General features: G+C 39.8%; 2 protein-coding genes across 2 annotated transcripts; both read right to left on the bottom strand.

Annotated features, from left to right (window-relative positions):
* Window positions 1-1,702: 1,702 nt before the first annotated feature.
* On the bottom strand, window positions 1,703-19,816 carry LOC137291551 (uncharacterized). Its single transcript, XM_067822933.1, has 8 exons — window positions 19,625-19,816; window positions 14,309-14,405; window positions 12,933-13,238; window positions 12,118-12,248; window positions 11,534-11,684; window positions 9,067-9,229; window positions 6,691-6,757; window positions 1,703-3,930 (listed from the first exon to the last, which is right to left on the bottom strand). The coding sequence occupies exons 2-7, from the start codon at window positions 14,382-14,384 to the stop codon at window positions 6,718-6,720; spliced, it is 867 nt and encodes a 288-aa protein (XP_067679034.1). The 5' UTR covers window positions 14,385-14,405; window positions 19,625-19,816; the 3' UTR covers window positions 1,703-3,930; window positions 6,691-6,717.
* LOC137291562 (uncharacterized) lies at window positions 17,129-21,294 on the bottom strand. The gene is made up of 2 exons (XM_067822944.1): window positions 21,096-21,294; window positions 17,129-18,328 (listed from the first exon to the last, which is right to left on the bottom strand). The coding sequence occupies exon 2, from the start codon at window positions 18,125-18,127 to the stop codon at window positions 17,267-17,269; it is 861 nt and encodes a 286-aa protein (XP_067679045.1). The 5' UTR covers window positions 18,128-18,328; window positions 21,096-21,294; the 3' UTR covers window positions 17,129-17,266.
* Between the last annotated feature and the right edge of the window lie 1,019 nt (window positions 21,295-22,313).

Genomic DNA, 22,313 nt, shown 5'->3' on the forward strand with positions numbered 1-22,313 from the left:
AGGCGAAGTGTAGGCAGCATGAGTGAGTGCGTGAGTTTAGTTTTACGTCGCACTCAGCAGTATTCCAGCTATATGGCGGCGGTCTGTTTGTATGACAGCCCACCGAATTGCTCATCTGAATCACTTTGGTATGCATTTTCAAGCCAGTCAGGAATTAGTCAATTCATTTGAACGAGTGTGTTTTGTGATGTTAGCAATATTCCAGATATATGGCGGCGGTCTCTACATAATCGAGCCTGGACCAAACAATCCAGTGATCAACAGCATGAGCATCGATGTCACATTGCGTTCCCGTGGAGAATCGAACCCGTACCTTTGGCGTGACGAGAGAACGCTTTAACCACAAGGCTATCCCACCGCCCGGACATATTCTGTGAATTAGGTTTACATACATGTTCTCTAGCGGACACAATGTAACTTGCTTGAGTGTCCCACCTCTTTTTTTAGACTATATACAGATTATCCCTGATTTAACAAACAAAATTATGCCTTGTGGAACGCCCTGGATATGATGTAATCGGGCAAGGTGGAAATTGCAGTTGAAATTGTCTGTTGAAAACTTTCACGTTAAACACAGCTATTTTCTTCGTTTAAGATATTTCAAACGGTATGTACCTCTTAAATCAACAAGAATTTGAAACATCACTACCACGACAGTGTGCCCATTTGATGCGCTTTGATTCTGAAACCTCATTGTGGTCGTCACACCGATGGCCAAATTCCAGACAGACAGGGGTGGCATCAGAGTGGATGTACACTTCCATTCCGATATTCAAATATCCAACCTTAGTGCACCATGGATATGGATTGCTGGCAAAAGTTACCAGACACTTTTATTCCATGTGTCTTTTCATATCTCCGGTGCTTTTGTTGAATTGTTCAATGGACAAAATAGTCTCCAGTTCAGCTTGAATCGCGGCCAGGCAATGAGCTCAGTCTTAAACAATACCCCGACTTGAGTTCAGTGTCCTGTGAGGGGACACCTCGACAAACGCTTTTTGTGACTGACAAAAGATTTAGAAATTGTTTTGTCACGTTATCATGGGAGTCCGACGATGAGTAACGTTTGTACATCCACGCAATGTCCAGACATTGTTTCAGCCACAATACGTGGATTTAAATTTGATTGGGTCGTGATCAGAAGCCTCCAGAAGTTACCAGGAACCATGACCAGGAGGCCGTTTGAACTATAAAGTTCAAAATGTCTCTGATTTTATATTCTCAGTATCACTGGCACCGGTGTTGTGACATGGCGAGGGATATTAATGACAGTGTTACATTGCACATGATCTGCAACCCATGCTTGCCATAAAAGGTGACTATGCTTGTCGTAAGAGGCGACTAACGGGATCGGATGGTCAGGCTCCTTGACGTAGTTGAGATGTCGTCGGCGCAGATCGATGCTCATGTTGTTGATTACTGGATTGTCTGGTCCAGACTCGATTATTTACAGACCGTCGCCACATAGCTGGAATATTGCCGAGTGCGGCGTAAACCTAAACGCACTCACTCACTCACTCACTCATTGCACGACATCCAAGGCATGAAGGATACTGGGAACATCAAGTGTTTGGGTAGGTGTTTGGGTAGGTATGGTGGGTGGGTGGCTGGCAGAGTGAGTGAGTGAGTGAATGGGCGTGTGCGTTTGTGAGTCAGTAAGTGGATCATTCCACTAGTGGCAAGACTACAGGCAAATACATAATCAAGTCAGGTCTTTTATTAGAAGCCAAACATTTACTATGAGTTGAACTGGTACAAAAGAAACCACCTCAACAAGAATTAAAACTGATACATGTTGTCCTAACTGTCATGGTATTACAACCCATAAATGGGTATAATGGCACATGGTATTAAATATCATTCAGGTATTACAACCCATAAATGGGTATAACGGCAAATGGTATTAAATACCATTTAGGTATTACTGGGTATAATGGCACATGGTATTAAATACCATTCAGGTATTACAACCCATAAATGGGTATAATGGCACATGGTATTACATACCTTTCCCGTATTTCAACCCATTAATGAGCATAATGGCACATGGTATTAAATACAATCCTGGTATTACAACCCATCAATGGGTATAACGGCACATGGTATTAAATACCATTCCGTTATTACAACCAATCAATGGGTATAATGGCACATGGTATTAAATACAATTCTGGTATTACAACCCATCAATGGGTATAATGGCACATGGTACTAAATATCATTCCGGTATTTCAACCCATCAATGGGTATAAAGGCTCATGGTTACAATTACAATCCTGATATTACAACCCATCAATGGGTACAATGGCACATGGTATTATATACCATTCTGGTCTTACAACCCATCAATGGGTATAATGGTACATGGTATTAAATACCATTCTGGTATTACAACCCATCAGTGGGTATAATGGGACATCTTGCTGGTGTTAATCTTGATATAAAAAGATCATCCACAGCTAACAGTAATATTGCAAACAGTTGTATGTTCAAATATATTACAAGCACATAAAATAGCTGAAATAATCAGCTAGCCTGCTAGCCTGGTGCTAGCAATATCACTGTGGGTCAAGGAATATGTGGGTGACAATATGGAAGTTCCTACCCAATGACACTCAACGAAGAGGGTATGTAACTTACCTGTAATTATCAACCCGGATCTTCATAGGTGGTAAAAAAAACCCATTATGGTAAATGCGCAACCAATACTGATCTGATGACACCGGTAAACATTTGTATGTAAATGTAAATCTTGATGCACTGACTGAAATAAATATTCATCTTAATGTGGCAGCATTGCATGCCTACATCTTACATTTTAAACAGTCTATCTCTACTACACGAACATATGCGGTCAAGTTGACGGGGACAATAGATTTCACATGATAATGCTGAAATATTATGTTTGCATGCTATTCAAAAAGAGTAGGGGATGTTACATACTGCAGGCATGCCACTAGCCAATAGCAATGCATATGAAAAAAAGTAATATATATCAATCCAGATGAAACATTAACAAAGGAATGGAATAAATTGTCACATTCTCCCTTACTTTCTCTTCATCATCGGTCTCCTTCTTGGCTTCATCATTCGCATTTGGTCAACCTTGTAAATACAGTATCCCCTACTTGTTTTGAACAGTACGTATTTTAAAACCAGAAGATGTGCAGACAATAACAATATAACAAAAACAAACAATAGGTACATCCACGAAATAAACAGAGTGCAATGTAACAGGTTGAATACATAAGTAAGGGAAACAAATTAAATTAACATATCATGGCATAACATAACAACATTGTACATACAACATATTACAATAATATAAAATGACTTCCATTTTCTTTCATCCTCACATTTTTAAACAGATGGAGAAAAAAAATCAACTTCCAAACCTGTTGTGACAAAACAGGAAGAACAAATAAAAAATAATTAAGAAATTTCTGCATCTTGTCTACATGACAATCTCAGTCATTTTACAGATTCATTGTGTCACATAAACACATGATCTGATTGCTAAAAAATGTCCAGGTTAAATGATTAGTTTAAGAAACAAGTATAAATACTGAAAACAAAAATCTAAAAATACACATCAAGCAATGAATTATTACAACTTACATATTGATGTTAAAGACACAAAGATGGCTGTTTTGTTAATTACAAGACAAACTAGTCCAAATTTTCTGGGATAATATCCAGGTATGCCCAAGAAAAAAAGAATAACAACAGCAGTTTGAGGTGAAATTTTCAGAGCTTCCATTGAAACAATGATGGCTGACACTTGTGTCTGCTTGGGAACTGGGCAACTGTCTATGTCCAGCAAACAGTCAGAACCAGTTCACAAGCTGACGTCTGCTCTGGATGTGAACAGACATCCCAGTTGAGGACGTTCATCTTCTCACCACATGTCAGTCTCCTTGTTTCTCCTGCCTGCAATAAAACCAAAAACAGTTAATGACGAACAAACAAGTGTTACACAATTAGCAGCAGCAAAACGATGAGTAAGGAGTAAGAAGGAGTAAGCATTAACTCTGAAACGTTGTGTTCTCATATAAAGAAGTTGATATCCATAAAATCTTCATTCTTATGCATTTCACTTCTAAATGCCCTTCAAAGACGAGGTAGTTCTTATTTTTAACAACATAAACATGCCAAAATAAATGTCTGAAATTTAATAAACGCAAAAATAACCAGAAAACAATGTTAATGACATCAAGCATGTTCAATATGCAAGATATAATCAATTTCAGTCTAAGGATTTTCACAGAAAGGTTTAATTCTAACAAAGGGACATAACTGGGAATCACATGAATGTCTTGCTCGACACACATATTTCATGAACAAGAAGTGCTAAATTCACAGTATTCTAGCTGAAACATTTCATTCTTTATTTAATGCTATTCTACACAAAATGATTTCATTCTCGATGTTTCAGAAAAGCATAACTATCAACATCAAAGTGAGTGAGGTTAGTTTTATACCGCTTTTCACAACATTCCAGCAATATCACAGCTGAGGACACCAGAAATGGGCTTCAGACATTGTACCCATCTGGGGTATGATACCTATCTGGGGTATGATACCCAGGTCTTCTGGGTGGCAATCAAGCACTAGGTCACCTAATCTTGCCTACAACCGCAAGGATAGTGAAGATCTGGGGTAGAACAGGTCTTCAGCAACCAATGCTTGCCATAAAAGGCAACTATGCTTGTCATAAGAGGCGACTAACAGGATTGGGTGGTCAGACTCACTGACTTGGTTGAGGCATGTCATCGGTTCCATCCAGTCTCAGTCTTTCTTTGATTACACCCACACGATTACAGTACATCTATCATCATATGGTTTCCTGATAATAAACTGTTTTTCCACATGTCAGAATAAGTGAATGTACATATGAAGGTTATTTATCATAAGTCATATTTCTCAACTCAAAACCCTGTTTCATGAAACAAAGGTAATTGTCAGAGAAGTATTTAATGCAAATCACAAGTGACACAAATCTACTCAGTGAACTACGACAGCACACTGTGTCTCAATACCTGTAACATATCTCACCTGCAACTGCTCACTATGTCTCAATACTTGCAGTCTGTCTCACCTACAACAGTAGTCTGTGTCTCAATACATGCAGCCTTAGTCTGTCTCAATACCTGTAGCATGTCTCACCTACAGAAACAAACTGTGTCTCAATACCTGTAACATGTCTCACCTACAGCAGGTCTGTGCCTCAATACCTGCAGCATGTCTCACCTACAGAAGTAGTCTGTGTCTCAATACAAGCAGCAGCAGGCTGTGTCTCAATACCTGCAGCATGTCTCACCTACAGCAACACACTGTCTCTCAATACCTGAAGCATGTCTCACCTCCAACTGCTGTCTCAGTATCTGTATTATGTCTCACCTCCAACTCCTGTGTCTCAGTAGCTGTATTATGTCTCACCTCCAACTGCTGTGTCTCAACACCTGTAGCATGTCTCACCTCCAACTGCCCACTGTATCTCACTGCTTGCAGTATGTCTCTCCTCCAACTGCTGTCTCAGTACCTGTATTGTGTCTCACCTCCAACTCCTGTGTCTCAGTACCTCTAGCATGTCCCACCCCCAACTGCTGTGTCTCAACATCAACACCTGTAGCATATCTCATCTCCAACTCCTGTGTCTCAACACCTGTAGCATGTCTCATCTCCAACTGCTGTGTCTCAGTACCTGTATTATGTCTCACCTCCAACTGCTCACTATGTCTCAACACCTGTAGCATGTCTCACCTCTAACTCCTGTGTCTCAGTACCTGTAGCATGTCTCACCTACAGAAACAAACTGTGTCTCAATACCTGTAACATGTCTCACCTACAGCAGGTCTGTGCCTCAATACCTGCAGCATGTCTCACCTACAGAAGTAGTCTGTGTCTCAATACAAGCAGCAGCAGGCTGTGTCTCAATACCTGCAGCATGTCTCACCTACAGCAACACACTGTCTCTCAATACCTGAAGCATGTCTCACCTCCAACTGCTGTCTCAGTATCTGTATTATGTCTCACCTCCAACTGCTGTGTCTCAACACCTGTAGCATGTCTCACCTCCAACTGCCCACTGTATCTCACTGCTTGCAGCATGTCTCTCCTCAAACTGCTGTCTCAGTACCTGTATTGTGTCTCACCTCCAACTCCTGTGTCTCAGTACCTCTAGCATGTCCCACCCCCAACTGCTGTGTCTCAACATCAACACCTGTAGCATATCTCACCTCCTACTGCTCACTATGTCTCAACACCTGTAGCATGTCTCATCTCCAACTGCTGTCTCAGTACCTGTATTATGTCTCACCTCCAACTGCTCACTATGTCTCAACACCTGTAGCATGTCTCACCTCCAACTCCTGTGTCTCAGTACCTGTAGCATGTCCCACCTCCAACTGCTCACTATGTCTCAACACCTGTAGCATGTCTCACTTCCAACTGCAGTGTCTCAACACCTGTAGCATGTCTCACCTCCAACTCCTGTGTCTCAACACCTGTAGCATGTCTCATCTCCAACTGCTGTGTCTCAGTACCTGTATTATGTCTCACCTCCAACTGCTCACTATGTCTCAACACCTGTAGCATGTCTCACCTCCAACTGCTCACTATGTCTCAACACCTGTAGCATGTCTCACCTCCAACTGCTCACCATGTCTCAACACCTGTAGCATGTCTCACCTATCTGTTTCTGCTGTTACATCTCCTTTATACGTTGTTTCCAGACTGTTCTAATGGGAATCCATAACTAGAAATGAAAATAATTAAGTGACATGATTCCATCCAGTCTTGAAACATAAGACGATAAGACTAGACCAATGTTATTTCTAAATCTAAAGGCTGAAGGTTTTTTGGGTTTCTCTTTTTTTATAAATAATCATCAGTTGAAGAATTATTCCCAGTAAATTCGTTTGACAATTTATGTCTGTCTGTATTGGGCAAAAGACAATCTAAAAAGTACATAAAAATTCATTTTTATTTCTTTTGTTATTCTTAAAAACATTCAACCAGTGGATTTGTAAATCAAGAAATAAAATTGGTCAGACCTAAAGTGACTTTCTATTGCTTTCTCAATCTCACACAGGCTGTTTGAAACTAATCAGGTTTCATTCATGCTATTTTTCTCTAATAAAATATATGATTCAGTGAAAGGCCAGCAAACTCTAAAGGGTCATTTAACTTTCTATTCAGCCAAAAGAAACTTTGATGACTTTTAATATTCGTTTGTACCATCACTCTCATTTACCAGGACTTCTAAAATCAAACTTTTCAGGGCCCTTATCCTGAAAGAAATTGTAATGCTACAACAGTCGAATGTCTATGTTAAAGTATGGGAGTTATGACTGTCGTAGCACTACAATCGCTTTCAGGAACAGGGCACAAGTGGTTGTATTTGGAATAGCTCCACCTTTTAGTTTTAACCTTAACTGACATATTTTATAAATTTCATTTGAAAAGTTTACTTTTCAACAGCATCATTGCAATAAAAGTCTTAAATTCACAGTCTGTAATTCTGATATCTTATTCAAGTTCATATTTTAGAATAATATCACTCTTATTTCACTTCCAAGTAAACTGTAATGAAAATATTGGCATGAACATTCGCCCAAACACAACTGTTCCGGTAGGAAAACGTTCCCGGAAAATCTGTATGGTTTCGACCAAATACATCTGGGTACAAGGCTCGCCGAGCTCGGATATAGCAGAGGCCCATGGGTAAAACTCGTGTAGCTCGGAAATTGTAACCCTTACTTAAGCCACGAATATTGAGAAACTCGTCAGTGGGAAGAGTAACATCATTTGGATAGGTTTGGCACACACAGCTCCAGGAAATAATTCTTTGTTTGTTTTAGTCAGTCTGTGCAACATATTTTGAACAGGATGTTTTTGTGAATATGCGAGATGTTTTTGTATTAGGCTAGGTTTTATTGTGAACAGGTTTGTCAATTAGTGCGTTTTCGCACACTGGTCAGGATACGGGTGTGATAGTTGACATGTTATGAATATGAGCAAAGAATTTTCTCATAAACTTAAGACCGCACTTGACATATATCGTGTCTAATGTGATAGAAGTTTTTAAGTACATGTGATTTCTCAAGACATTACTGTCTTATATTCATGAGGACCATCTTGTTATAAACTTGTGCCGTGAGCGTTCTCACCTAGTGTGAGTGTTATTGATTTGCCATGGTTTGTTTATTGAACCAGTTTACACTGTACTGTCTTGTAAGGGCTGTTTTGCTCATTTGTCCTAGACACACAAGTGTGAGGCGGAACATGAGAATTGTCACTGTGTTTCCACTTATATGAGAAATGTGTTGTTAGTGAGGGCCTTTGTGGCTGTGTAGCCATCATCCTAACTGACTGAGAATTTATAAGTAAGCACCCAGGGTTAACTCCCCTGAGACGTTTTAGATACAAAACACAAAGACTAAAAAAAAAAATTTAGCTTACAGTACAATCCATGTTGCAGATTTCTTTTTTTTCCCCCAGGCCTAAAGGTTTTTGAAGCCTTCACTGTTTTTGTTCACTTTTGGGAATTTACAGTTTATGCACACTTGTTTTTGCACTCAATGGGCTCCAATTGTTTGACTTCTGCCACCACGTTTTGTTAGTGAGGATGGAGTGGTAGTTTAAGAGTGGTTGGTTTAATCGGCTGAGCAAAAATACATGCTACATTACAACATAATGGATGGTACACCACAACCTGTGATGTCATACTCATCAACCTACCAAGGGGAGCTTACTCCCACCTGCAATAGACTAACATTACAAAGACCAGAAAAGCTAGAGATCGCAATCATAAGCTTCACGCCTCACATGAGGTGACATGTGATAAACCAACTACCTGATTCATTCTAGTCACCTTTAATGAAAAGCAAAGGTCACTTCTAGCGTGGATTCCTGCCCATAGGGAGTACTTCAACAGAAATATTTGATCATTGGCATGTTACCTTAAAGCTGCATTGTGTCAGGTATGCCCATTGTAGCATGTGAACTGATTTCTGGTACAGACTCATGAGGTAGGTTTACTGGAAGATGTGATGTGATACATACCCTCCAGTTTTACCACCAGTGTTTCTAGACATCAGCCTGGCCTTTATGCAGTGAGTGGCACCTCTACCCCTTGGCCTACACACGAAGCAATCAACCAAAAAGCCGATGATGATCACTATCAGAATGACAATGACAACAATGGCCCATATAGGAAACTTGTGACCTGAAAAAAATAAATATATATTTATGTGTATGGATGGGTGCGTGTGTGCGTGCATGCGTGCTAAAAGAGAAGTATACATATGACTGCACATGGAAACATCCTTAAAGTACAGGATGTGAACTCATTCTGTCTAGATCACATGTCCAGGCTGAAGGTGTGACCTAGCATTCATCAGATTCAAAGTCAGTATATGCAGGGTTCCATCAATCAGGTAATTTGCCAGAGCCACACAAATCTATGCACCTCAATCCAAAACAGCCCACCAGACATGAAGTTATATGGTCAAGGAATTGCACTACACCTAGTCCAGCTAATTCTCAAGTGGATCCCGTTAGCTGACTCTTATAACAAATCAAAAGCATGGCTTGCTGAAGACCAATTCTAACCCACATCTTCACTGGGTGTTTTAGGAACTGCAATTTGCCTAGCACCAGGACAGAGCTACCCTACCCCTCTAGTTTTGGTAAAATATATTCTTAGGGACCTTCACTTGAAGTTTGGTTTATTGTTAAACAATTTTCACAAAGCAATGTTCCTTCAAAGTTTAAAGGTAAGAACAAACTTCAAATTTTAGGAAACACAACTGGCATATGCTTAAGCCAGAAAACATATTCTTAGCTAACTTGGCAAACTTGGTGATTTGTCGCTGGTGTGTTTTTGTGTACAACCACCTGTTTCAAGGCTATTTTAGGTTTAGTCAATGTATCACCATGCCACCATGATACAAGGAACTATCACTTTATGTATGAGTTACTGGGATTTGTAGTGGCCCAGCTGTTTACAAGCGCTACCACTGTTTCATGATATGGAGAACCTAGTATTCAAGGAAAGGCCAATGTACTCCCAAACAACATATAATGGGAGATAACTCCTTCATACTGAAACACTGTACACTGTGCAAGATTGAAGGAAGTGACTCCTGTCTCTACAAAGTCACATGACTTGACACATGATTACACTCATTTGATGGAGCTAGATCATTTAAACCTCCTTGCAGTCTGGGCCCATTTTGAATAATCAAGATACTTGATTAAGCTGGAATACAAGGATTTGTTTGTTTGTCATTCTTTAATGATGCAGTCAGTGAACATTCCAGCTATATGTTCCAGCAGTTTGTAAACAATCAAGGGTGGACCAGACAATCCAGTGATCAACTGCATGTATACATCTGAGGTACTATCACATGTGTCAACAAGTCAGCGGGCCTGACCACCCTATCCTATTCATCACCTCTTCTGACAAGCATGGACTGAATTTGGCTTTGTTGGAATGGCTGAATCAACTCCTGTTTTGTATGAAAAAGACAAGATTCCTCCACGCTCCTGTAAGCTGCTACTGTGTGGACAAATGATAGATGAGGGATGACGACAAAACCTGGGTTGTGCCGCTGGCTATACCCACATACAGCTCTGACACCTCACTTCATCCACACATCAACACCGCGTGAATACCTCAGCTGTCAAAATACCTGTATTTCAATATACATCCACACATCAAGACTGCATGAATACCTTAGCTGCCAATATACCTGTATTTCAATATTCACCCATACATAAACACCTGTATTTCAGTTTTCATCCACACATCAATGCCTGTATTTCATATTCATTCACACATGAAGACCTGTATTTTAATATTCATCCATACATCAACACTGAATGAATACTTCAGCTGCCAATATACCTGTATTTCAATATTCATCCACACGTCAACACTGAATGAATACTTCAGCTGCCAATATACCTGTATTTCAATATTCATCCACACGTCAACACTGAATGAATACTTCAGCTGCCAATATACCTGTATTTCAATATTCATCCACACGTCAACACTGAATGAATACTTCAGCTGCCAATGTACCTGTATTTCAATATTCATCCACACGTCAACACCTGAGTGAATACTTCATTAATATTCATTCACACATCAACACCTTAGTAAATACCTCAGACACCAATATACCTGTATTTCGAAAACAAAAAAACTCAACAGTGTCAAATATTCATGAGTCAAACGTACTCGTACAGCTGCCTTGAGGCAGAAGTTTGGTTCATGCACCTCTCAAGTCATCTCTCAGTTGGGTGAACATTTACATGAACATTTGTGCGTACATATGCGACCATATAACCACTAGTGAGTTTAGTTTTACACCCCTTTCAGGGACATTATCATGATGGGGGCTTAACACATTCTGCCCATCTGTGATGCAAACCCAGGTGTTAAGTGTGATGAGCAATGCTTTAATCAGTAGAGTACCCCACTGTTCAGATATACCCTGAATGCTTACACTTAGCAACTTACATATTTGGGTCTTGTTGGTGGGTGTGTAACACTTGGCAGCTGGCCCAGTGACACTGCATTCCAGTTCCCCACCTTTAGGGACATAAGCAAGTTCTACCTCATCATTTTGTATGTACTGGTCATATGTGAAAATGTAGCTGTAGCCAGCCACCTGAAAAAGAACATACAACAGGTGACATCATGGGCAGAGTGGTCCGGCTCAAAGAGTATGTTTTTACGCCTGTTTTAGCCCCATCAAAAAGCATAATTACAAACTGGCATGTATACCTTAACCAAAATATACATTCAATAAACTAGAACAGGTACAGAAAACAATCAATGAACATATTTCTGTGTTGGAATATAAAATAGATGATATAAAATCCAGCAACATCACAGAGAAATCAGCTTCACACAGACGGGAATCAAAAGCCAACCTTTTGTGTGGAGAGGGGTGGCTTGTAGCACTTCAACTATCACTCACACACACGGGTGTGGCTCAATACAATATCAGCATGCAAGACTCACACATGGTGGGATGTCAAACACGGGATCAGCATACTGAATCTTACATTAATTATGTAGATTTGAAAGACATGTCTCACCTTGATGGTAATGTTGACATTTGGATCCTCTCCAAAACCTTTGCACAATGTTTGTGGACGGAAAGTTTTCTGGATGTAGATGCAGTCTGAGCCAGTCAGAGGTGGTGCAGCAGTTGGGGACTGTCTTACATCTGAAATTTGGAAAATGGAAACTGGACAGTGAAAATTTCCAAAAATATATTCACAATCATAAGTAACACGCATGCATGTACTCAAGAACACACATACTCACATACTCTCTGACACACGGACATCTCTTAGACTTTTACTGCCTCCAGGTTAAAGAAAGTTAAGTGACAATGCGATGCTTGTTCTCTCTCTCACGCATGCACGCACGCACACACAGAGTCACTTGCAGGCCACATAACATATGTTATATGTGCTGCATCAAGGGACAGGAGTAAACTCATAAGAATCAAACCGAGAAGATTTTCATTAATTCACATCACCTGAAATCAAGCAATGGTTACCATAGTTACCATTGGGATCCTTTAAAGAAAACTATCTGTCAACATCAAAGCTGGTATTCTTACAATATGGTGAACATCACACTAAAGAGAGGTGTTTGGAAAAAGTGAGTGCATGAGTTTTATGATGTTTTTATCAATATTCAGCAATACCATAACAGAAGACAAGGATCATTAATGCTACAGGGCAACAAGTAGTTATTTATCATGCATGGAACTAACACCAACAGAATTTGATTAGAAATCTGTACCATTTTGTGTGATTGCCGCCACAATTCTGGATTCAAGGCAATGATGTCATAGGGGTGAAGGTACTGTAAGAATTAATGTTATCAGTCAGAACATTACCATATCCTTTGATGTTACAGGTCTTCAAGAGAGGGTTTGTTAAATCACGACAATTCCATGTTCCAACATCCTGTGTACGCAGACTCTTTATGCGCATAATGTGTTTCTCATCAGAGCGAAACACCACCTCATAGCCTTGAGTATTGATGAAGCATTCATCTCTGTTCTTCAGGCACGTTACTACTTCAATAGAATCTGGCCGTGAAAACCCGATAGACCCATATTCGCCAGTCAAGTCACAAGTGATGTTGACTGGCCGTCCAAAACATTCTACTTCAGGGCATGATGTACTGGTTTCTGCTGCATCTGTTGAGAAAAGCAAACATTCTGTTACCATGGTTACCTGTATTTGAAACCAAACATAAAACCAAGAAACCTTGTCATGATCTGAACTTGATGAAAATGTTGGACAGTCAGAACACCACTAGGGTTAAATGTTGGACAGTTGGAACACCTTTAAGGTTAAATGTTGGATGGTTGGAACACCACAAGGGTTAAATGTTGGATAGTTGGAACATAACTACAGTTAAATGTTGGACAGTTAGAACACTACTTAGGTTAAATGTTGGACAGTTGGAATATTACTAAGGTTAAATGTTGGACATAGGAACATCACTAGGGTTAAATGTTGGACATAGGAACATCACTAGGGTTAAATGTTGGACAGTTGGAACACCAATAGGGTTAAATGTTGGTTGGTTGGAACACTATCTTTGAAACACCACTTTGGTTTAGAACTGGATTTGCTGCTTCAACGCAGATGGTGAAAATGCATTTCTGAACCAGACAATCCACTGACTGATGTTCTGAACAGTAATACACACTGCAGGGTTTGCAGACAGACAATCAACAACCATTGAACCTGAATTCTGTCTGTCTGTCTCACTGTGCTGAACTGTATTATGTTCCCTTCAGCCAACTTTCTCTCATTCATGGGTTCTTTTAAGTGCCCAGGGTTGTGCACTGTACACAGTGAAAGTGTCTGCACACAAAGTTGACTCCATGGTTTTTACACCTAGTCAAAGACTGGCTTCATCCCGGTACCTCAAGCTTGCTGGACTATAAGCCAGGCCCACCGCGCCCACAAATTTGAGCCACCAATCAGCAGATACATTGCATGGCTAAGGGGAGGGAATTTAACCCATTGTTGGCCTGGTCAGTAATATTTTGTGAGTGAGTTTAGCATTACTCCCCTTTTATCAATATTTCAACAATATCAAAAGTAGAGGACACCTAAATGGGCTTCACACACTGCATCAAAGAGGGGATCAACCCCAAACCTACAGCTTGATGAGCAAACACTTTAACCATTAGGCTATCCCACTGCCTGAATTGAACACAGAATTCTGAATCTCTTCATGACCAAGGATTCTTACCATTGACAAAGATGGTGACGAGGCTGGTCAACAGAAATAGAGAAACCATGGCAACTTGTCTCCTTAACATCTCCATCAGGTCACAGTGATCTGTAAACTAAAGATATTGATCAGTGAACATCAACAGATTTTGATCTGAAAACATTAACACACATTGATTTGTAAACATCAACAGATATCAATCTGTAAACAAAAGATATCAATATGTAAATAACAGATATTGGTCTGTAAACAACAGATATCGATCTGTACACAACATATATCAATCTGTACACAACACATATATCGATCTGCAAACATCAACAGATATCAATCTGTAAACAAAAGATATCAATATGTAAATAACAGATATTGGTCTGTAAACAACAGATATCGATCTGTACACAACATATATCAATCTGTACACAACATATATATCGATCTGCAAACATCAACAGATATCAATCTGTAAACAAAAGATATCAATATGTAAATAACAGATATTGGTCTGTAAACAACAGATATCGATCTGTACACAACATATATCAATCTGTACACAACATATATATCGATCTGCAAACATCAACAGATATCAATCTGTAAACAAAAGATATCAATGTGTAAATAACAGATATTGGTCTGTAAACAACAGATATCGATCTGTACACAACATATATCAATCTGTACACAACATATATAGATCTGTATATAAACATCAACAGATATCACCTGAAGACCTACATGAACAACACTGCAGGGACAACATGTGTTACTAGGTTATACTAGACGTGAAATGCTGCTTCCTTCCTGCTTATAAATTGAGAATGGATGCAAATAATTCTCATTACATGTTAGCATCATGACTGAATTGAACTAATCATAACTGTAAATTGCATGTTACAAACTTTTACTATGACAGGAAAAGGTCAGATAAGCAGTGGTTGGCTCTGTCAAAGTTACATAATTTCAGAAACGGAGCCTTAATCAAGAGCAGGATGTTCTAGGGGTGAAATGGCACGCTCTCAACATGGTACTGCGGTACAAGGCCTTCAGTTCGATCCATTTCGGTTCGGTACATAATACACAAAAGTTACAGTGAAACTAAACCTTCCATTGTTTAATAACATGGGAAAACTTAACAATATTATTTGTTAATTTGAATGAACATAACTGTCATTACATAAATTATTGTATATAAATTAACACAACACATAAGAAATGGACAGCAAATGGAAAGCGATCCTTCGCACAACCATCAGTATTACTTGCAATAGTGTGCATTCATGAACTCAAACAAGATCATTCAGATTGACCACAGTTTTGCTGAATGATCACATGTCAATAAATAACACCTAATTTCAGGTCAAGTCGTCTCATTCACACTCATGAACTCAAACAAGATCATTCAGACTGACCACAGTTTTGCTGAATGATCACATGTCAATAAATAACACCTAATTTCAGGTCAAGTCGTCTCATTCACACTCATGAACTCAAACAAGATCATTCAGACTGACCACAGTTTTGCTGAATGATCACATGTCAATAAATAACACCTAATTTCAGGTCAAGTCGTCTCATTTACACTCATGAACTCAAACAAGATCATTCAGACTGACCACAGTTTTGCTGAATGATCACATGTCAATAAATAACACCTAATTTCAGGTCAAGTCGTCTCATTCACACTCATGAACTCAAACAAGATCATTCAGACTGACCACAGTTTTGCTGAATGATCACATGTCAATAAATAACACCTAATTTCAGGTCAAGTCGTCTCATTCACACTCATGAACTCAAACAAGATCATTCAGACTGACCACAGTTTTGCTGAATGATCACATGTCAATAAATAACACCTAATTTCAGGTCAAGTCGTCTCATTCACACTCATGGACTCAAACAAGATCATTCAGACTGACCACAGTTTTGCTGAATGATCACATGTCAATAAATAACACCTAATTTCAGGTCAAGTCGTCTCATTCACACTCATGGACTCAAACAAGATCATTCAGACTGACCACAGTTTTGCTGAATGATCACATGTCAATAAATAACACCTAATTTCAGGTCAAGTCGTCTCATTCACACTCATGGAGGACCAGTTGTTGAATCATATCGAGGTGTAACATGATGTGTTTCAAGTAGATCTTTATGTTATTTTAATATGAATTAATTGATGCTGTTGATAATGTTTTTATTATTTTTAATAGACTGGATTAAACAATGACACCGATACAAGCTTCAAAATTAAACTCTGATCAAATCAATATCTTATATCAAATTGTAATAACATTTGCATAAGACATAGAACTCCAATGCGTTTATCTGTTGAACATTAATTCAATAAAACGCATAAAATCTCAGACACGTATAAATTTGGAATTGCTGCAATACTAATTTCAAGATTCTAAGATAGATTATGAGTTTTGCCAAGTCACATGACAAAATTTACCTTTCGATTTAATATGTTCTCGGTAAATCCAGTGTTCATGTTCTGCCAGATACTTATTCATAAAATGTGTGTGGCTGTATGAAAATTAGTTAGGAAATAAGTTTTAATATATCTGATCATAACATATTCTATCAGACGTATTTGGATAAATCCAGTGGGAATTCTATACCTATGATATGTACCAACACGTCTTAATGCAAATGATATGTTTACATAATGTACGCTGTCACACAAGGGTTCCCTCCCATTACGACTACTCTCCAACTGGACTACTCATTAAATACACAAACTTAATGGACGACTGATTTCTAATTACTACCTGTCACCCCTATCATGCGACTCTTGGATCAGTTCATTTTCAACAAAAATATAAACACACGTGTAATCTCATGTTTATTTTACATACAACACATTACACATTTATCACACATTTATCACATAGCGCATTTAATTTGTCGCATAGCCAAAATAGTCATCACTGAATGTTGCTAGGTACAGGTATATCATGTGCACAGTGTTCAGTCTAATTTCAGCAATCTTCCTGCAGCGTCCACGAACTCCAAGGGTGTCTTCTGGTTGTTCTGCAGCTGGGTCTTCAGGTTCTGCAGACGAGTGTCCAGTTGAACATACTTCCTCTTCCTGGGTGGAGGGTTGGCACCATGCATCATCTGAGCAAGCAGTCTTCTGTTTGAGGATTCCAAGGACTTGATGGTGGAGATGAAACTGAAGATGTTGGGATGACAGCGCTGCACAGTTTGGTTCAGGTGATGGTGCCAACCCTCTAGGTGGTTGTTTGTTCTCGGCCCTTCAGTGTTGTTGTGGTTCCAGACAGCAATGGGGAATCTAGCACCGAAGTCCACCCAGTTGTTCACGATGTAGTCTTTAAACTGCTCGCACTTGGCATGACCAATAGGGCCGTCATTCATGCAGTCCACCCACACATCTTGGACATTCCCTGCAGGCAACAGTGCCAGTGCAGCAGCACGGCGAACCAAACGTCCAACTTCAGGGTTGTCCTTATAGGCACGTACAAGTTCCAAGTCCTGCACCTTTCTCCAGACACACTGGGAGTAGTGGAAATAACAACCTCGGACTGCGGTGGTAGGAAACTCTGCGTGAATAGCCTGGTGCACAGGATACTCGAAGTCTACCTGGATGACGTCTGGGCTGAGGGGTCTTCCTACTCTGTCCTGGGTAACTTCTTTCAGTTGCTGGAACAAGCGAGTGTAAGTCTCTCGGCGACGGTCTGGTAAGAGGCAAAACATGAGGGGAAACATCTTGCCGCCGGCCATGGAGTGGATGACATACAGCTGGTGCCACAGTCCTGGACAAGAATAGAAAGTGCCATCCATATACAGAATGTTCGCTTGTTGGGCCATCTCAAGTGTTTCATCCGTCGCAAATACAAGAATCTTGTCTTCTCTGCCACTGTTAACTGCCAGGAATCGGCGACCGTCTTTGGTGTTAGCCCAGGAACCCTCTCTGTTGACCGATGCTAGGTCCTTTGGAAGTGCAGGCGTTGTCTTGCGTCGGTGACGATACAGTCCAGACTTCACTACCCCGACATACTCCGAACTTCCCTGAAAATGGGAATGCATAGACTCGGACATGATTTGATTTCTAGACATTTCAGACAAAATATAAAAAGGTTTGGAGTACCTTTAGAATACCACAACTTCTCGTGAGGATGTAAGCATGGTTAGGGTTAGGTTAGATTAACCTAACCTAACCTAACCTAACCCTAACCTAACTCTTATCACCTACAATTTTGTAAAGGATTAATAAGACGTGTTTTTAAAGTTTGTGTTGCTGTATTCTGAAGGTGCTCCTGGTTTCCTGTTTACAGTCCTGATGGTACAGGAACTGCATGGTACAGGAACTGCATGGTACAGGAACTGCATGTTGGTAGTCCTGTATAATGAGTATCCCAGCCACACATTTCAGCATCATTACATGACCAAATTCATTAGGCTACGTCCATGGCCAATATGGACAATGAAGTAAGGAACATCCTGCTCTCGATTAACATGCTGACTGCTATTTTAAAACAAGTTTCATATGTTGTCAAATGGACACATGAAGCAACCTGCATTGATAAGATAAGTGAAAATTGATCCTTTAAGTTTCAGATTTTAGAAAAAAAATGACAAAAAGAAAGAAAAGAAGGAATTTGACAAAAGTTAGGTTTGATGACAAGACTGTTCGGAGAAAGAGAAGCTGAGGTATGTATGCTTATAATGATATAGACTTATTGTTGATGTATTTCTCAAAGACTGACTTGTACCTTGAGCAAGTTGGACTGATAAGTAGGTTCATTTGGTAATATTGGGCTGCATCAATGCAAGTAACAAGCATCAAATCAAGCCCTGATATGTATTTATCGGTATGTGATGGTTTAATGTCAAAAACATACAAGTATATTGCGCTACAGTCTTTGCTTATGTTCAGTGTTAGACATGGACTATATCCAAAGCAGGTAGTACATTACTAGGCAAATAAAGTATGTAGTGATGACCAAAATTTTGTATTCTTATCATATGAAGAGGTTGTAAAAGTGATACATTTTGGGACATATTAGTACTGGCAGCAGATTCTAAAAGTACTCTTTTGATCTGGTATTATTCCATATTTTACTAAGGAGCAAAATTATATTGTATTTAAATGAAGAGATCCCCCCTCTAACAACTGCATCTATCAACTGCTTGATCCATCAGGTGTATTATCGCTCGTGAGCTCGATGAAAAACATGATCGTCCGCCCCTAACTTTTGGAGGAGTCTCCCATTCTTCAACTAGGAAGTGTAGATTCTACGGAAGAGGAATCCTGTCAGATAAGCGGGAAAACATTACGATATTTTCAAGTTGGTTAAAACTCACGAATATTCGTTACATTGCAGCATTTTGATGATTCACTGCCTTTTTCCACTTCCTAGTTACCGGTCAGTGATGTAAGCAACCGCTAAGTATCACGCATCGGCGATCTCGGCAGAAAATGTTTTTAGAATAGTGTTAGAGCACAGGAACCCGATATCGCACTGTAGATCTATGCCTGGTCTATGTTTATATTGGGATAATATATATCTACACTTAGATCTACACATACACATAGTGTAGATCTATGCACTGTTTAACCTACAGTGCGATGTCGGGTTCCTTAGTCCAGCATATAACTAGACGACTTCGCGCTATATAGCGGTGTCCATATGTTTACGGAAGTGACGTCACAAACCACGCTCACTCAGACATGGGTAGGCAGAAAGCCACAATGGTTGATGATAACGATGGGAACCGGTGTAGCATGAAAGGCAAACAATGGTCGGATTATGTACTTAACATTTTATTTCTATCTGATAGACACCCCAGGTCAGTTCACCCTCGAATCTGTGAGACCCTCAAGTAACTGAAAGCATATGAATATGTGGAAAGTGGACACGTTTTTCCGACACAGTACCACAATGTCGATGACAAAATACCTCTGTGCTTGCTGGATATCTGCTACGAGAAAATTATGTTTGTGAGATGACTGTTTAACTTACATATTGAATTGTTAGGAATAAAGAATATATTGCTGATGCCTACTACAAGTGTGTCTGGAAAGTTTTGAAACCACCCTGTTGGTGAGATTAGCCTAGATCAAGGCTGCTTTTGTATGTGTTTTTTATAAGTAGGAATTAATGTGATGACATGGTAACTCAATGCCATTTAAAGATTTAGCTTAGATCAATGCTACTTCTTTATCTGTTTTCATAAGAAGGAAAAGCTGTGATAAAATGGTAACTCAATGCCATTTAGATGCATGTGTTGTTATAGTTGACAAGGAAGGTTTGGGGTGGTGTTTATGTAACATGTATGACTGGCAGGTGAGGCAGATTACTCACCTTTCCTGATTATGTCACTGACAATATGTAAGCAAAGAAACAGTATGTGAGGGATTATTTGTTTAAAATTTGTATTGTTTGAAAGAAATGCGAGACAAACACTTGGGAGTTTTTGCATTACATTCTTGCTTTCATTGAAGTATGAAATCTGGATATTGTCAATTAGATACTTTCCACAAATGTTTTAGAAAAATAAAGGTTGTGTACCTGTCTCATTATACAACACCAAAAGAAAAAAGAAAACCAGATCGGGAGGAGTTGTTACGCATGACAAGTCAACGATCAAATGTATGCAGCTTGTGTGGTTCTCTCGTGTTTATGTTTAACTTCTGCCTACCGGAAGTACTCGGGCGCGTCACGTGATCAAAACACTGACGTCACCGTGGCCTCTCCTATACCTAGGCGTGCTGGAATACGAGTTTATTCATATGAACTACGGGTTCCTGTGTGTTAGAGTGAGGCTGACCCACCTTGACTGTAATAGATGAGACAATAGATGGGCTTGGATCGTGATTTGTGTGGACTAGGCTGATTGAAGTAGTTCACTTCAGGCAGCAGCAAGGAAAGAACGTGTCAAGCCACTGAGTAAATATTTAGCTGAAGTTACACTGATGTAGCCTGTCGTGGTTTCGGTTCGATGGGGGTTCCAGGAAGTTATGAAGCTCCTCACAGCGACAGCCTCTCTGTATATACACTGCAATGGAGTTTACGAATATAAATTCCGTACGGTGCATATGTTTCATTGTATGCATTTTGCATCAATTCAGACAGGGATGATCTACGACATTTATCTATAACTCTGCCGGAAAGGGAGAGTCGGTCGCTCACCTGCTTGCCATTTGTGTGTGTGTGTGTGTGTGTGTGTGTGTGTGTGTGTGTGTGTGTGTGGATCAGCAAGTGAGTGAGTCAAGCTTCTGGAAGCGCAGGCGAATCAGTCCAAAGGATGAGTGCAGAGGTGCGCATCCACACACACCCACACCCTCTCCATTTCTCTGTCGCAGCAATATCCTAGCCATATATGGCGGTCTTATGTATATATTCGTTTCTGGAGCAGACAATGCAATCATCAACGGCATAAGCGTCGATCCACCCAGACGGGATACAACGACAGGTGTACATATTTTGTACACACAATTTACATATTTATAGTGGTAAAGTGAGTGAGTGAGTGAGTATGGTAGTACGCCTCACCAGAAATCCCGTGTTCGATTTCCCCACCTGGGTACAGTTTCTGAAACCCATTTCTCGTGTGCCCCGCCGTGAAGATCCGGAGTAGAATAGGTCTTCAGCAATCCATGCTTGCCACCAAAGGCGACTATACTTGTCGTATGAGTAGACTCATGGGATCAGGCGGTTGACACTTGTCATCGAGTCCAGTTGCGCAGATGAATGCTCATGCTGTTGATCACTGGATTGTCTGGTCCAGACTCGATTATGTACAAACCGCCGCCATATGGCTGGAATATTGCTGAGTTTGGCGTAAAACTCACTCACTGGTCCAGTTTCTAAATGCCTTTCAGAAACTACACACACGCTACATTGGCAACTGAAGTTTATTCAAAGTTTTAGATTTACAATGAATGTAAAGCAGATGGTTACAAAGACAGAATCAGTTTGTGAGGCAAACAGTAAGTACAAATACACATAAGTGAGTACAAATAAGTACTGCAAAGTCAAAGACAGCGACT

The sequence above is a fragment of the Haliotis asinina genome, chromosome 1, assembly GCF_037392515.1.
Source record: "Haliotis asinina isolate JCU_RB_2024 chromosome 1, JCU_Hal_asi_v2, whole genome shotgun sequence".
Lineage (NCBI taxonomy): Eukaryota > Metazoa > Mollusca > Gastropoda > Lepetellida > Haliotidae > Haliotis > Haliotis asinina.

What these genes read in the sequence shown, in the direction of transcription:
- LOC137291551 (XM_067822933.1), bottom strand. Translation starts at nt 14,384, where the DNA reads ATGGAGATGTTAAGGAGACAAGTTGCCATGGTTTCTCTATTTCTGTTG. An exon ending in ATGTCAACATTACCATCAAG is followed by an intron (nt 11,685 to 12,117) that starts GTGAGACATGTC and finishes GTTCTTTTTCAG; the next exon opens with GTGGCTGGCTACAGCTACAT. An exon ending in ACTGGTGGTAAAACTGGAGG is followed by an intron (nt 6,758 to 9,066) that starts GTATGTATCACA and finishes TTTCATTTCTAG; the next exon opens with TTATGGATTCCCATTAGAAC.
- LOC137291562 (XM_067822944.1), bottom strand. Translation starts at nt 18,127, where the DNA reads ATGGCCCAACAAGCGAACATTCTGTATATGGATGGCACTTTCTATTCT.